The sequence below is a fragment of the Hemitrygon akajei genome, chromosome 8 (assembly GCF_048418815.1).
Source record: "Hemitrygon akajei chromosome 8, sHemAka1.3, whole genome shotgun sequence".
In the NCBI taxonomy this organism is placed as follows: domain Eukaryota; kingdom Metazoa; phylum Chordata; class Chondrichthyes; order Myliobatiformes; family Dasyatidae; genus Hemitrygon; species Hemitrygon akajei.
In genome coordinates, this window is record NC_133131.1 from 44,244,775 (window position 1) to 44,262,266 (window position 17,492).

The 17,492-nt window shown below is 39.4% G+C and overlaps 1 protein-coding gene across 6 annotated transcripts in view; it reads right to left on the reverse strand.

The window, feature by feature from the left end:
• Positions 1–17,492, reverse strand: part of LOC140731844 (lysine-specific demethylase 2B-like) — a 218,852-nt gene that overhangs the window by 12,507 nt on the left and 188,853 nt on the right. For 5 of the 6 annotated variants that reach the window (XM_073053751.1, XM_073053749.1, XM_073053748.1 and 2 more), the window contains 2 exons: positions 13,330–13,493; positions 2,670–2,831 (listed from right to left, as the gene is read on the reverse strand). In XM_073053751.1, the coding sequence (XP_072909852.1) occupies positions 2,670–2,831; positions 13,330–13,493 (326 nt within the window). The remainder of the gene's footprint in view (positions 1–2,669; positions 2,832–13,329; positions 13,494–17,492) is intronic. The other variant, XM_073053750.1, reaches the window with a different exon arrangement.

Genomic DNA, 17,492 nt, shown 5'->3' on the forward strand with positions numbered 1-17,492 from the left:
CTGCGCAAAGCTATCAAGGCTACGAAACAACAATACAGGGACAAAATTGAGTCAAGATTCACAATGAATAGCACATGTGACTTGTAGCGAGGGCTGCATACCATTGGAGATTTCAAAGCCAAATATAGTGGTGCTGCCAACATGGCGGCCTCTCTCCCAGATGAGCTCAATCGCTTTTACGCTCGGTTCGATGTCGTTAACTCTGAGCCTCCGAGGAATGCCACCGTTACAACCTGCAAACTGGTCATCTCCGAGGCTGAGGTACGCAGATGTTCCCAACGAGGAGACAGTCGCAAGGCTGCGGGACTGGGAGGCATCCCAGGGCGAGTACTCAGGACGTGTGCAGCACAACTGGCAGGCGTGTTTGCTGACATTTTAAACCTCTCCCTCTCCCAGTGTAGAGTGCCCTTCTGCTTCAAATTATCCACCATTGTCCCTGTACCAAAAAAAGACCAAGGTAATATGCCTGAACGACTGGCGTCCTATTGCACTCACCTCAATTATAAGCAAATGCTTTGAGAGGCTGGTCAAGGATTACATTTGCAGCTTGCTACCACCCAAACTGGAGCCCCTACAATTCACCTACCAACACAACCGATTGACAGATGACGCAACAGACCGCCTTGCTCTACATACCGTCCTTACACATCTGGAGAAGAAGGATGCCTATGTGAGACTGTTGTTCTTGGACTACAAATCAGCATTCAACCCCATAATTCCATCCAGGCTGGACAAGAAGCTCAGAGACCTTGGCCTTCACCCTGCCTTGTGCAACTGGATCCTGGACTTCCTGTCAGATCTTCGACATTGTGGGCTCCTTCACCTCCACCCTCTGTCTCTCAACACAGGAGCCCCTCAGGGCTGTGTACTGTCCCCTCCTTTACTCCCTGTATGCCCATGACTGTGTCGCCACCCAGAGCTCTAATCTGCTAATTAAATTTGCTGATGACACTACATTGATTGGCCTAATCACAGTGATGTCACAAAGACAATCTCTCCCTCAATGTCGCAAACACAAAGGAGCTGGTTGTGGATTATAGGAGGAATGGAGACGGGCTAAACCCTATTGACATCAATGGATCTGGGGTTGAGAGGGTAAACAGCTTTAAGTTCCTCGGCATCCACATCACCGAGGACCTCACGCGGTCTGTACACACCAGCTGGGTGGTGAGAAAGGCACAACAGTGCCTCTTTCACCTTAGATGGTTGAGGAAGTTTGGTATGGGCCCCCAAATCCTAAGAACTTTCTACAGGGGCACAATTGAGAGCATTCTGACTGGCTGCATCACTGTCTGGTATGGGAACCGTACCTCCCTTAATCACAGGACTCTGCAGAGAGTGGTGTGGACAGCCCAGCGCATCTGTAGTTGTGAACTTCCCATGATTCAGGACTTTTACAAAGACAGGTGTGTAAAAATGGCCCGAAGGATTATTGGGGGCCCAAGTCACCCCAACCACAATCTATCCCAGCTGCTACCATCCGGGAAATAGTACCGCAGCATAAAAGCCAGGGCCAACACAGCTTCTTCCACCAGGCCATCAGACTGATTAACACACGCTGACTTGAGTGTATTTCTATGTGATATTGATTGTTCTATTTATTATAAATTACTATGATTACACATTGCACATTAAGACGAAGACATAACAAAGATTTTTACTCCTCATGTATGTGAAGGATGTAAGAAGTAAAGTCAACTCAATCCCATTGAAACATCATGCAACAAATATCAGTATGGATCCCTTTACATTAGAGGTCACAATTTTTGACCATAAGCTTTCTTGTTACCATTCTACACATCTCTCAAGATTGATATTTGTTGGTTTAAAAAAAGCATATTTTAACCATTCTCATCATTACTTCCACATTCATTGCAGTTTCATTTCTTTCCTTTAAAATTTGCACTGCTAAATGTACCAGAGACCAGAAGTCATTTTTTTTAAAACATAAGAAAACATGTAGATGCTAGAAATCTACACACACACACGCACAAAATGCTGGAGGAACTCAGGTCAGGCAGCATCTATGGAGAGGAATAAACAGGCCGAGACCTTTATTCAAAAGTCAATGGTGGATTCAGAGAGAACAAACAGAAAACAAAACAGGATAGATAATACTTCGCTTCATTTGTATCTAATACATTTTCCAGTCACATTAAATGAACGCCCCAAATGTCAGATCAGTACAATCCAATCCTTCAACTTCACACAATAGTAATTCTTTCAACTTCCTGAAATATCAAGTTAATGGAGAGTCTAATTCAGAGCATGTAGTTCCCAATTTGAATCATATTTACTTTCTTTCAGAATGAGGCTTCCCAGTTAATTTATTTCTCCAGCTAGAGATAAACCCAAATTGTTCTGGAGAAAACGGGTGGAAAGCATGGAAGAGAATAAAAAATGATTTAATTGTGCTGCATTTGCTAGAAAAGAGTTACTAAAACTCAATTTAGTGCTAAACAAATTGATAACAGAACACTGAAGGACCTGGACTGCAAAATTCATGGGCAACTTTTCTGCAGAATCAGGCAGCCTCAGCTATCCAGAGGTAATGAAAACTATGTTATCTTTATTGCCATCAAGTTGAAGTGATAATTGTCACACCAGGTAAATTTTAAGAAAACTTTGTATAGATAGAGGTTGTGTGTTTACCAACTCTTTCAACTGACCTACTCTGCAATCTGTAGGTGGTGACAACAACTCCTTCATCTGTGAGTCTTTGAGATCCTCCACCCAACGAAGATCAAGCATGCGCAGACGAGGACAACTTGATGTACAAAGTGCAGAGATTGCACTCCAAATGCATCCTGCTAGTGCCAGAATTTTCAAATCTGTCACAAAAAAATATAACATTTAACATGACTTTATTTAAAGAAAACAGGAAAAACAACCTGATCATTACCAAAGACGTTTTCAGGGGTAACAAACTTTTAAATATATAGTGATCACTCAGAGATATACAGTATTATTCACACACCAAAACAACATAGATACAAACAACATGGTCCTGAGTTGGGAGCTGACTGAAATAGAACAAACACGAGGAAATCTGCAGATGCTGGAAATTCAAACAACACTCACAAAATGCTGGTGGAACACAGCAGGCCAGGCAGCATCTATAAGGAGAAGCACTGTCGACGTTTCGGGCCGAGACCCTTCGTCAGGACGAAGAATCGTCAGATCCTGATGAAGGGTCTCGGCCCGAAACGTCGACAGTGCTTCTCCTTATAGATGCTGCCTGGCCTGCTGCGTTCCACCAGCATTTTGTGTGTGTTGACTGAAATAGAATTGCTTTTCATTCTGTGTTACAGGTAAAAGCAGACAGAAATCATTTTCATTTACTGGCAAAAATTCTGAAGCACACTATATCTAAATGGATATTTACCTTAAAAGTCAATTGAATTTTATTTTTGATAACCATTTAGTATCTTTCATTATAGTGATGATACAAAGTTGAGTAGTGTCCATATCCACTAAAGTAAGGGATTGAACAGTAAAATAAAGTTTCATGATGTAACTGAACAGATGGTAACACTTATGATACAGTTGATATTTGACAACACTGTTGCTATTTTGTACTGTCAGCAAAAATGAAAACTGGGAGGTTGTGTTTAGTGTTGCTGCAGCACTAGTCATTCACAAACTATATTAACGATTTGAACAAGGAGATAAAATGTAATATATCCAATTTGCTGATGATACAAAGCTTTGCGACAGTGTGGGCTGCAAGATTGCAAAGAAACCTTAGTTGGGGGTTGGATAGCGGGATATAGTAAGAATAAGTGAAAAGCAAGGATGTGACAGATGGAATATATTGTGGAAAATGTGAAGTCATCTGGTTCTGTAATTTTTCTCCCCCAGTGGTCACATATTTAAGGATATGTGCTTGTTATTACAGGAACCGAGATGTTCTTGTACACGGGATTACCAAAAGTTAATATGCAGGTTCAGCAAACAATTGGTGAAACATTTTGGAACATTACACATAGGTTTAGACTATGCAAGGAAGGATTTATAGTACTTTGCAAAAGTCTAGGGTGCTTAAGACTTTTGCACAGTACTGTATTTGTCAGCGTGCAGCAGAATGCAGGTTTGTAAATCTGGTGGGAGCAATGATGTTGGGAATGGCAAGGGTGGAACACCGCAGGAGGGATGTGGGACAGGTGGCAGAGGAGTGCTGGTGGATGGGGGTGGGGAAGGTTGCCACAGGAGCAGACACACTCAACCCTGAGACACCAGGTAAGATCATTTGATTACGAACAATTGGTTTCTTATCCTTCCCCTCTCCCACCCCCTTTTCCCAACCATGATTCCCCTCTCCCTGCCCCCTTCCCACTCTTAGTCCAAAATAGAGGCTCATATCAGAATCAGATTTATCATCACATCATGAAATTCATTTTCTTTGCAGTAGTACAGTGCAATACATAAAATTACTACAGTACTGTACAGAAGTATTAGGCACCCTGGCTACTATAACTGTGTGTCGAAGACTTTTGCAGAGTACTGCAAAGGTTCAGAAGATTAATTTTTGGAATAGAGAGTTTGACATACAAGGAAGATTAGGCAGGCCACATCTGTCCCCAACAAAGTTTATAAGAATGAGTGGTGATCTTATTGAACATTACAAAATACTCAAGGAGCTTCAAAGTAGATGTGGATTTAATGGTTCTTGTTATCTTTAAAATAAGGAATTGGCCTTTCTGTACAGAAATAGATCATTATTTTGTAACTAAGGAACTCAAGAGACATGACGTTAGTGTGGAAGAGTGGCATCAGCATAAAAAAAATTAGCTGTGTTATTACTGAATGGTGCAGCAAGCATCTAGCTCTCTTTCCTTAATATAATTTCTGCATTCTCAAATCCTATATTTGCAGGAAAACAAAATGAATTCAATAATCAAGGAATAAACTGTTAAACACTACTACCTCAACTGTGATCGAGTATTGTACTCAAGAGTTTAGTGTGCTTTCTTCAGTACCTTAGTTTTAGATTTAGAATACATGAAACACGATTAATTACAATTGGGAAGTCAAAGCTAACAAGAGTATTGACACCCAATATCCTGCATACTGGGCAGCATAGGTTCATAACCTGATACTAACCAACCTGTGTGTGTGTGAAAATAGTGTTTTCAACCATAGCAGGTAAAACAGTCCATTTGAATGAACTTGTCTCTACTGTAACACACTACTTGAAAAGGTACTGCAAGGTACGTACATCACACAGCAACTGGCAACACTGATTATTTGCAACTACAAATATTAATTAGATCATTACAAGAGGTAAGTTTGAAGGAAATTCAGCACAAGTTGTCACAGAGCATTACATGCATTGGGAAGAGTCATAGTGCAATACAACACTGATACATCTTTTAGCCCAGCCACGGTACCATCCAGCTAGCCCCAAATTCTCAAGTTCAGCCTAAATTCCTCTGAGCCCTGCCCTTCCATGTACCTATCCCAACACTACTTAAATTATATTATTGTATTTGTCTCAACAGCTTCTTCCAGCAGCTCATTCCAAACACCACCCTCCATATGGAAAAAGTTGCTACTCAGACCCTTTCTAAAATTTTCCTCTCACCTTAAGTCAGTGCCCCCTAGTTTTGGATTCCAAACCTAGGGAAAAGTCTATTACCATCCATCTCATTTAACTGCTCATAATTTTAAACATTTCTATAAGTTCACCCCTCACTCTCCTACATTCCAAGGAATAAAGACCTAGACTGGACAACATCTTCCAATAACTCAGGCCCTTTAGTTCTGGCAACATCCTTGTAAATCTTTTCTGCACTCTTTCCAGTTTAACTACGTATTTTCTATAACAGTGCAACCAAAACTGTACATAGTGCTGCAAGTGCAGTCTCACCAATCTTATACAACTGCCACACAATGTCCAACTCCTATACTCAATGTCCTGACTGAAAGCCAGCTTTCTAAACATCTTTTTAACCAACCATCAATCTGTGACACCACTTTCAACAAACTATTCATTTGCATTCCCAAATTCCTCCACTCAATTATACTTATTAATGGCCCACCATTCATAGCACAAGTCCTCCTCTGGTTTGACTTTCCAAAATGCATCACCTGACACTTATCTGTATTGGAATCCATTTCCACTTCTTGGCCATCTCCCTAACTGATCAAGACCCCCTGGTGTTCTACCATCAACAGTACCTCCAAATTTAATGCCTCCATCTGCACTGGATTAAAATCCAACAATTCTCAAGAATAAAAGGGAATAAGGAACCATTAATGAAAGAACACAATTTTCTAATATCAAACATCATACTTAACAGATTAAACTTGTACTCAAAATATTTCAAATGGACATGCCTAACAGTTAGGAGGAACTCAGCAGGTTAGGCAGCATCTACAGAAATGAACAGACAGCCGATGTCAGGTTGAGGTTCTTCATTAGGACTCAGTTATTCACTAATAATTAAAACTGGGCTTGCTGTGCTCAAATATTTACTGTCATCCCATGTGACATCTGTTTATAATCGCACTTGATTTTTGGAGGTATACAAAAAAAGTCATAAATATTTTAAACAGAAGAGGTACAGCAGATGCTGGAAATCCAGAGCAACACATGCAAAATGCTGAAGGAACTCAGCAAGTCAGACAGCATTATTGGAGGGGCCCTGATGAAGGTTTTCGGCCCAAAACAATGACCGTTTATTCCCCCCCATGGATGCTACCTGACTTGCTGAGTTCCTCCAGCATTTTACACACTTCCTTTAAAAAGGAGGTGAAGATAGAAAAGCTGGTCACACTGAGACTCCAGCCCTACACTGTACAATTTGCCCAGCTGGGATTTGGTCCCTTCAGAAGAATCTATTTGCACTTACTGGAAATTAAGAGAGCAGCTGGCATCCTGTATCAGGAAAGGGTTCGCCTCAGGAGATGACTTCAATGTTAAAGGTGAACGTAAGTCTTGTGTATTCCCACTCTGATCCATGCAGGCCACCATTAGTCACTGGCCTCCATTCCAAGAAATAACTTTCAACTACCACTGTTCTTCCTACCTCTCAACCAATTTTGAATCTTCCTGACTGGCTCTCCCTGGATTCCCCAGCACCTAACCTTCAGGCCAGTCTGTCATGCAGGACCTTGTTGAAGGCCTTGCTAAAATCCAAATAGACAACATCCACAGGCCTACCCTCATTTACCTCTTTCGTTACCTTAAAAAAAAGCTCAACTTCCCACACACAAAGTTATGACGAATCCACCTAATCACACTCTGTCGATCAAAACGCTGGTAAATCCTGTCCCTCAGAATTCTCACCAGTAACTTTCCCATTACTGATGTCAGGCTGACTGCTCCTTAGTTCCATGGCTTGTCCTCGTTATTCTTTTTAAACAATGGAACATCATCAGCTGCCTTCCATAAGGAGAGAACTTCACCTATTTCCACAAGGGCCTCGGCCATTTCATCACTAGCCTTCCACAAGAGGACACACTTGGTCAAGCCCTGGGAATTTATCCACCTTGATGCTCCGTAAGGCTGAAAACACCTCTTCCCTGGTAATACAAATGTCCTCCTAAATATCTCTGCTTGTTTTCCTTATCTCTTGAGTAATTATGATTTTCTTCTCAGTTAACAAAACCCACCTTTGCAACCTTGGCAATCTCTAAAGAGACCTACTCTCTCTTTAGCCACCATACTAATATAGCTATAGAACTTGTTGTGAATTTCCTTAACCTTACCTTCCAGTTCCATCTCATACCCTCTTGTTGCTCGAGTTCCCTCTTAACAGTATTCTTAATCCATCCATAGTCAAAGGATCTGCGCAACCTAAACCCAATGTATGTTTCCTTTTTCTTGACCTGAGCTTCAATATTTCTCAATAGCCAAGGTTCCCCAAATTTGCCAGGTTTACCCTTCATCTCAACAGGAACATCCTGCTCTTAGACAATTGATATTACACTCTTAAAAGCCTTCCACTTGCTTTTCATTTTTTCCCCTTTAAACAAGCTCACCCAATCAACCTCTGCTAGATACTATCTAATTCCCCCCAAAATTGGTTCTCCTTCATTTTAAGACCCTTACCTGACTTAGCCTTTTCCATCACTATCTAAAAACTAATAGAATTATGTTTATTAGATGCAAAAGTACTCCCTGATTACCACTTTTGTTACTTGCCCTTTCTTGTTTCCTAATAGGAGGTTCAGTATTGCACAGTCCCAAGTCGGGTCCTCTATATATTGAGGCAGTTTAATGGAAAGTGCTTTTACCAATTTTTGAGATTAAAATGGGCTAAACTATAAATTATTCTATCTCCTTTATTTTTGAATGCATCCATCTGTGGATGTTGTGCCCATGGGTCTCAGGTAGATATAAACACATGCAATTAACTACTTTTGTTTTAACAAGACATCAAACTGCTGGCCTACTGTCGTACTGTACATTCCAAATTTTATCACAGTATTTTGTGCTACTTTGGCTTTACACTTAAGTTTTCCAACTGAAATCATTCTCATTTCTGTTCAAGCTTTTTGCAATGTAACGAATTGCAGGCAGAAGCAATCGCTGACCACTTTAAATTAGTTTTCTCAAACATCATAAGGATTAATTTATTCTCCAAGCTACTTTGCCACTTTCCCCAAAGGACTGCAAAGTTACTGTATTATTACCAAAAAATATAAACATCCAGTCAGCTTCAAAATTTCAGCTGCATTTAACAGAAGGCATTCTTAATATAATCAAATATTCAGAATACATAGAGAAAGTGGTTCCATAATACAAGTACATTAGGAAGTGATTTGAAGATGCATTTAAACCTGAGATGACAGGCACCCTCAGTTCATCTTCATCTCCTGCTGCCTCCTTTTCTTTTACTGTTTTGTAGACAAAAATGCACAGTTCAATTTTTGTCAGTAGGACAAGAATGAAAAGTACAGAGAATTAGCTGTTCTTTCAGAATAAAATATTTCTAGGACAATTGTGCTCAAAGCTTTTGTTTCCTAATTCACTTTAATTTGTATTATTCAGATTAAGTAATGATTGTTGTTTTCAAATGCAAGTCAAACTGAGGTAAATAAACACATCTAAATGTGTATTCATTAAGTCTTTGCCCAATGGACACAAGCCAATACTTTGGGTTATTTCTAATTTGTCTTGCAGTAACTATATTATTTGGACATTTATAAGTATTTACTCAAAAGAAAAGTGAACATAACTCAGCCAAGCTACCATTTCCCAAGGATATGAAGCACCGCCGAGCTTCAACTTTTCACTGTGTTATATTTGGTGTGCAGAATCACAGAGACACACCGTACAGTCGGCCCTCCTTATCTGCGGGGGATTGGTTCCAGGGCTCCCCACAGATACTAAAATTCGTGGATGCTCAAGTCCCTTATTTAACCTGTCTCAATGCTGTGGACCTTAGGACCCAGCGGAACCCCAGACCTTATTTAACATGTCTCAATGCGGTGGTCTTTAGGACCCGGCGTAGCTCTGAATCCGCAGTGTTTCTGTTCACGAAAATAATCATGATCACGATCGAAAATAAAGTGGAAGTAATAAAGCGATTGGAAAGTGGTGAAACACCATCGGTCATTGGAAAAGCATTAGGCTACAGTCGGTCAACGATCGGAACAATTTTAATGGAGCATGTGAAAGAACCTGCCCCGATGAAAGCTACAATTATTACTAAGCACACAGTGGTTTGATTATTGAAATACATACATTTCTTAAGTGTTTTATATGCATAGAAAGGTAAAATATGTACTATTTACTAAGAAAAACGTTTGACTAACTGACGCTAAATAATACCGGATGTAACTGTTCCGACTTCAAATCCAACTGTTATGAATGTACCACAGCTCTGAGGGGTCAAAGGGTGCGGGGGTAGCCCCCTCCTTTGTGAGAATCGCAAGATCACAATTGAGTCAATTCAGGAGACCCAGGAAATGAGAGAAAGACATGCCGAATCCACAAGGCGTTGGAATGTGCCTTGGCCTCCGAGAGGCGGACCCATTGATGCCGGCTATTGTCTCTTGGAGACGGACTTCTGTATTGCATCCTGGACAATGCATCGACGCCCCAGGCAATGAACCAAGGAGGAGGTTGGTGGAGGGATTGCATCATCCCCAACCTGATTGACACCTGAGCTCCTGTGAGTCAGGATAAAAAGAGGGTCTGTGGGAACAGCCCCTCAGACGCACCAGAAGACACGCTAGAAATCCTGTGACAGCGTTTAAGAGCGATAGCCGGTGGGGGCTCGTGTGCGTCCTTCCCTTGCCTGGGATTGGCGGCCTTACCACGGAAGAACGGCTTTAGCTAAAGGAGAGGCCACAAGTGAACGGCCACCCCCAACGAGACTCCGACGGATCGAACTCATAAAGGTTGGAAAACCCGCAGGGTAACTGTTCCCATTCTATTCCTATTTCTCTCTCTCTCCAACAAAGTGCAACACAGCGACAACCAAAAGACGGCAGCTTGTGGAACTGCACATTTCCATTGGACAATTCATTATAACCTAGACAACGATAGAGCTTATTTCTTATTGATTATTATTATACCCGCACCTTTAGATTTAGTATTGACAACGTATATTATCTGTATGTTTGCATTGATATTATTTTTGTGAATCTTTACTAATAAATACTGTTAAAATTAGTACCATCAGACTTCAATGGACCCCTCTATCTTTGCTGGTAAGTGACCCAGTTACGGGGTACGTAACACAACTTAAAAGATGGACTCAGGAACGGAACTCCTTCATAACCCGGGAACTGCCTGTACTTTTAAATTATCTCTAGATTACTTATAATACCTAATACAATGTAGATGCTATATAAATAGTTGGTATATTGTATTGTTTAGGGAATAATTACAAAAATAGTCTGTACATGCTCAAATGATGAGTGCTGAAAGAGCACTTCTGGGTTTTCCTGATCCGCGGTTGGTTGAATCCGCGGATAAGGAGGGCCGACTGTATATGACTAATTGGTAGAATGCCGACTTCAAAAGCAACCACCCTTTTGAAATGAAGACACCAATCCAATTTATACGGTAAGGAGAAAGGTTTAAGATAAAACACGTAACACCAGTTTAGGAGCTGGTTTTAAACTTATGCCATAGACTAATGAGTGCAGTACAAGTCACAGCATCTGAAATGGGAGTACTGGATTTAGACAGGAGAATCATACGATGAAAAAATAATGCACCTTTAAATATATGTTGCATAAATCAATTGCATAACTATATCTAATCCTCCTTAGATTCTGAGGAACAGCATAATTATCACTTGTTCATTTTGTTACATCAAAATTTCTGTAGAAACAGTTATAAGCAGAGAAACAGGTCCTTCATCTATCTCCGTTGATACCACTTCCCTGTATTAACTCAACTTTCATGCAAACATTTTTTCCCGTTTCCTTAAGCTTTTTCCTCTAGTTTTAGACATCTCTACCATGTGAAACAGACTCCAGCTATTTGACAGAGTGGTTACCCCAAGGCAATTACAGCTCAGGATGTTCTGGAGTTCGGAGTTCAATTGCAGTGCCTTTCTGTAGAGTCTCTGTTGTACATCATCCCTGTGAAATGCAGGTGTTTTCTCCAGTTTCTTCCTACTGTCCAAAGATGAACCGGGTAGGTTAATTGGTCATTGTAAATTGTTCTGTGAATTAGGGTTAATCGGGTTTGTTGGGGCCAGCTGCAGGGGTGTGGCTTGGAGGGCCTACATCGCACTGAATCGCTAAATAACTAAATAAATAAATATTTACCCTATGTCCCTCAGTTTTACATACTTCTCTCAAGTCACCTCACAGCCTCCTTTGCTTCAAGGAAACAGACCAAGCCTGCCCACTTCTTTACAACTCAAGCCCACCAATGCAGGCAACATTTTTTTTAACTGCATCCTCTCTAGCTTAATCACCTCTTTCTTGTATCATGGTGATCAGAATAGCTGATGAAAGCCAAACAAATTTTCCACCACCCTATCTACCTGTGTTGGTACTTTTAGGGAAAGCATCCCAAAAGTCTGCTTTCAACAGCCCTCTCTTGGGCTCTGCTATTCACTATTTATGTCCTGCTCTAGTTTACCTTCCCACAATGTGTCACTCTTGAAATGTCAGAGTTAAATTCAATCTACCATTCCCTTTTGTCACTCACAATCCTGTTGATAAGACAATCAACTTCTCTACTGTCAATTTTGGTATCATCTGCAAAACATCCCAAATGAGATTTTCTACATCTTTCTAGAGAGTGAACCTATAATATTAGTAAGATGCCTTTGTCCAGTTATAATATTCTGCCAATAACTTCATGGTCAGATATGGAAAAAAGTGCAAATATTTGGGTTTGGAATAGCTGGACCCAGTCAAGTTTTATTTTTATACAGAAGCAGATGCTACTGAATTGCCATTCACATACCAAAAATCAGTGCAAAACATTGTACATTAAACTGTAAGGATTGCTCATTCAGCTTTGCTATGTCTCTAAGCTTTATTGAACTAAAATATGCAACTTGCTGCCATGCCATTTCACAACTCTTCGCTTCCAATTAACTATACTTGATTCCAAACCAAATGAGCTTTTAAGAATAGGCCATAGGCAGAAGTCAAAATTTCTGACCCAAAATAACTACTACATAACTAAGGTGCCAAACTCTGCTGAATCAAAATCTTCTGACCCCGCTCTAGTTATTAGATAACATAATGCAGACTGGCAATTTTAAGCAGAGTATTAAACTACCAAAGGTGCAGTCTTTCCCAGATGAGATATAAAACTGCAGAAATGTCTGACCTCCTCAGGTGGGCAGATCCTAAGGCAGAATAAAGTACAGGATCATTGTGGCTGATCTGGTAATATTCAACCACAACAAAGACCAAACACCTAGTCATTTACCTTAGGTGGTTGTGAGACATTTGCCTTGAATAAATTGGTTGCTATGGCTCTTGGCATAAATTTTGAAATAAATTTTTAAAAAGCTTGTGAATGTGAAATGCCTTGGAACATTCTTAAACTTTGGAAGGCATTAAATAAATTTAAATCTCCAAATTTATGGAAGTCCATAATGAGGGTAGTACAAAGCATACCGTACAATATACAAAAGGGAAGCAGCACATTGCAAAGGAATCTGTCTATATACAGAATCCTCATAATAAATTTTAAATCTAGTTCTGAATAAAGAGAATGACCCTAAAATTCATACCAAACAAATTAGTATGTCATCAAATTATTCAACACTTCCAACATTTCAATATTGTACTTTAAATCTGACAGCACAAATCTCATACTCAATGGATATATAAAAACACAAGACCCAGTGCACCCCTTCAAATTTACACAGATAAATGAAACAAATCCTTCCTTACTTTGCAGCTTGTTTATGAGCCAACTGAGTTGCTTTTTCGAGACATTTGTCCAGCTAAGGTCCAGTATGATGGGCTGTCTCCTGATGATCCCACTCAGCATTGTTGGAGTGATAGATTTACAACGACTTAAGTTAATGGTGGTCCATAACCGCTTGTCACAACACCTGCAAACATTAAGAAATGAAGCTTATGAAACCAAGCAGTGGGTTAGTTAAAAGTTACCATATACATTACTTTTACAAAATGGCGATGTTCCAGTAGTCTCAACAAATACAAAAGAACAAATTAAAAGGATGCCAGTTCTACAACAGCAGACTTTCCAATAAATATTTGTTGCAGTGGTCAGAGGTTGTATTAAAGCTCAAAAGCTAAACTACAACACAACGTAAATATTTATACCTGAGACTCTTATTGCCTGTGGTTTGTAGTTAAAATGAAATAATCTACAATTGTTTAAATGCACACAATTCAAAGATATATAACAGAAACTCCTGCATTTTAGGATTAGGAAGGTCCATGAAGCTTTGTTGTTATACAATTAGTACATAATATTACATTTTAAAAAACATATAACGTCTTTTGTTATAATGCATGATGACTTTTAGAAAACATGATATTACTATGCAATTTAGACTGAAACATTCATGAGAGCCCAATATTCAGATTGTACTGTGCAAAGCAAACAGACATCCATCTGCATTTAAAAATAATCTTTTGAGGTGATGCAGAATTAACTACAGAAATTCAATTCAGCCTACCTCCAGTTTAATAACATTCAAAAGCCAAGCCATGAGATTAAAATCCAAACTCTTAATTCAACAGAAAGATTTATAAAATCATGTGATCTAGTATACATTTTCAGATTTTGGTTCACTTAGGTGTGCGAATAAGAAAAAAAAAGCAAAAAAAAAGTCAGATTTTTTTGCATTTATCAACTGCTCATTCACAAATTTTGCTGAGGAATCAACTAGTTGTTTGGCTGTATCATCAGATCTCTGTTCCACTTCTGCTGGTGGTTTACCTCTGCGGACCAGACTCACAATCGTGCTATAGAATTGTATTTTTAGTACTAAGCAACTAAAAAGGGAACTGAAACTACTTCTGGGCGTTCTTATAAAAGTCATTTTAATTTCTGGTCAATAAATAAAGTATCTTCTACATTTAAGGAGCAATATCATACAAATGTGTTTGATATTTATATTATGAAGAGTAATTTCTAGTTTCTCTAGCATGTCAAAATTGGAATTCAATCCACTGTTCACCAGCAAGTGGCAGCAGTTGTATACCAGTGATTTGTGTAAGTGGCTGACCAATTATGCTGCAGATTCAATATCGACAACATGCACTCAGTCATTTAATTCCATTCCACTCATGTAAATGACAATTGCTAATAAGATTTACAACTAGCATTTTAAAAATGAGACATTGCAAAAACTAATATCAATGTTTGAATTAATTTTAAATGTATATAATTGGTAATACTTTGATATTTCTTTGAAAAAAATCTGATACATCTTGGTTTATTTTACATCATTATGAGCAATGAGCTGCATTAACATTAAATTAACTAGGTCACTGGATTCTCCCCACAGTTTACTTCTCAATTTCTTTTGGATAAATGAAACTCATACTGACAAACACATAACAGTCAAATGGTAAATATTAAATACAATGTGCAATTAATACCAAAGATGTAAATATGTATTTTTATATTAGCGATAGATAAGGCGGAAGTAATGTTGAGACAACTTGGATAGTTGATGGGCAAAGAGTGACTCTGCCCCATCTCAAATTCTTAGTTACCTTTAGACTCAACTATTTCAATGTTTTTTTTAAATTAATTTTTTAATGTGTTTCTACAAAACAACTACAAAACAAAACCCATCAACAAAATGAAGATTAAAATATTTCAATGTTTTGGAATTGGAATTAGAGCTAAAGCTGGAATTGGTTAATTATTCGTATTAACTGGTTTATTTACTAGGCCAGAAATGTTTCAGGTTTTATCCTTACTTTAAAATCCCTATGTGAACTTAGTATTGGAGTGTACTTAATCTGGGCAGTTACCTGGCCTGCAATCCTACTATCCAGGCCATGCATGCAACTAAAACTCCTGTTGCTCATTGGTATCTATACTAAAAAGCAGGGTATCTCAAACTTCCTTGGGTAGGATGTCACATTGCAAGATTTTCTTCTGAGTTTGACATAAAAGGAGCAGCTTCCTCAAGCACGTGGATCAACTATACCAGATAAATATCTATGGGGTTGGCAGAGCAAATTTGACAGACTAAATGGTGTATTTCTGCTCCTATATCTTTATGGTCTTATGGCATCTCAAAGATCTTCCAAAGCAATGTTCAATAAGTCAGTATTACAATGTTCAATAAGTCACATCTTACTGAGAGGCTAATAAAAGTGACCCCATTTACTCAAGGTGCCTTGATGAATTGGGCAGATTCAGTGCTGCCTTTCTGAATGAGCTGCTTTGAGTTGTGGAAATGGTAAAGCAAGGAAAACCCTCAAAAGCTCCTTGTATGTGGCAGTGTAGGAATGAAAATTCATTGCTAGATTTCAAGTAAACAGACAGATCATGAGCAGGTGTTGAGTGAACATCCATCAATGACTTATTACTGATTCTAATTCTTTGCCTGTCCAGTGCCAGTTGTTACTGTTAAGGCCCTTTTTCACACCATTTCAGCTGGTGTGAAGTGGTTATTGATGTTGTTTGCTTTTTATCTTTCTCAATGCAGTTTTCTTTTCTGCAGCTTGTTTGGGGTTTTGGCATTTTGCAAATAGCTGTTTAGCTTCTGCAATGTAGCATTTAATAAGCTTCCTGGGAATAATTGCTCAGCTTCCTAACTGTCAAACATGCTTTCTGGTTTTTATGAAATGTCTCTTGAGTTTTCTATCAGCTCGTCAGATACTAATGGGCATAGCTTTAAAGAGGGAGGTGGAAGTTTAAAAGGAGATGTGCAAGGCAATTCTGTTTTTTAAAAAATACACAAGGAGTGGTATCTGCCAGTAGAGGCAGAGGAAGCAGATATGATAGCAACATTCAAAAGGCATTTAGACAGGCATATGAACCAGCAGGGAATGTAGGAATGCAGGCCACCTGCAGAAATATGCAATTTTTTAAAGCTGGCATCATGGTAGGCTGAAGATTTTGTTCCTGTGGTGTACAGTTGTGCAGCTCTTCTGTTAGTACAGTTACAAAGATTTTTTCCTTATCACAATGGTTTCCTCTGCTAAAGGAATGCTGTTGTACATTTGTCTGTAGTTGTTGTATTGGTGGTTAGGCCCAGTGCGAGTATCAGCATTTAGTCTGCTTGACAACCATGTGGAATTAGTTTCCTGGCAGTGTATTTCACTTCATTTACAAATTACTCTGATTTCTATGTGAGGTTTGTTATCTACTGATACTGTGTTAATAGAAATAGTAGGTCAGCCTTTTCCACACGAAATAGAAAGCTAAATGTCAATTAATTTGGCGTCCATTTCACTGCCAGATTAAACCCAATTTACCTCTCAGCACTCTTACAACTACCACGCTGAGAAAAATGGAAAGTGAAGTCATTGCCCAAAATATTGTTCAGACCTTTCAAGTTCAAAATGCAGGGTGCATCTGCCCATGATCAGATCCAGCACACTAACCTGTGTTGTGTGCCCTTGCCCACTGTGGGACTGCTGTGCCCACACAAAAAGTAAAGCAATCTAGTGCACAAGGACAACTGCAGAGTCACAACAGGCTGCCTCACCGATGAACAATATCATATTGTGCATCCTATCTGCCGGAGGAACTAAGTAGGTCAAGCAACTTCTGTGGCAAGAGGAATTGTTGAGTAATGCAGGGTTTCAACTCCAAACTTCAACAGTTCCAAATATCCTGGTGTGGTCTCCAGAATGGGGTGGAGTAGTTGCAACTTGCACACCTTGTCACTGGACTCAGCATGAACATGAGGGTGACTAAACAGCTTATTATATATGCAGAAGAGAAGTGGACTACCTGGAAGGCCCTACACACCTCCATACAGAAATCAACTATCCCTCAAACTGAACTGGTGAAAAGGAGATGGGCTAGTGCCTTCCTGTCAGCTTGAACCATTCTGGCCATTCTCCTCTGACCCCACTCATAAGCAAGGTGTTTTTGCCCACAGAATTGTCGC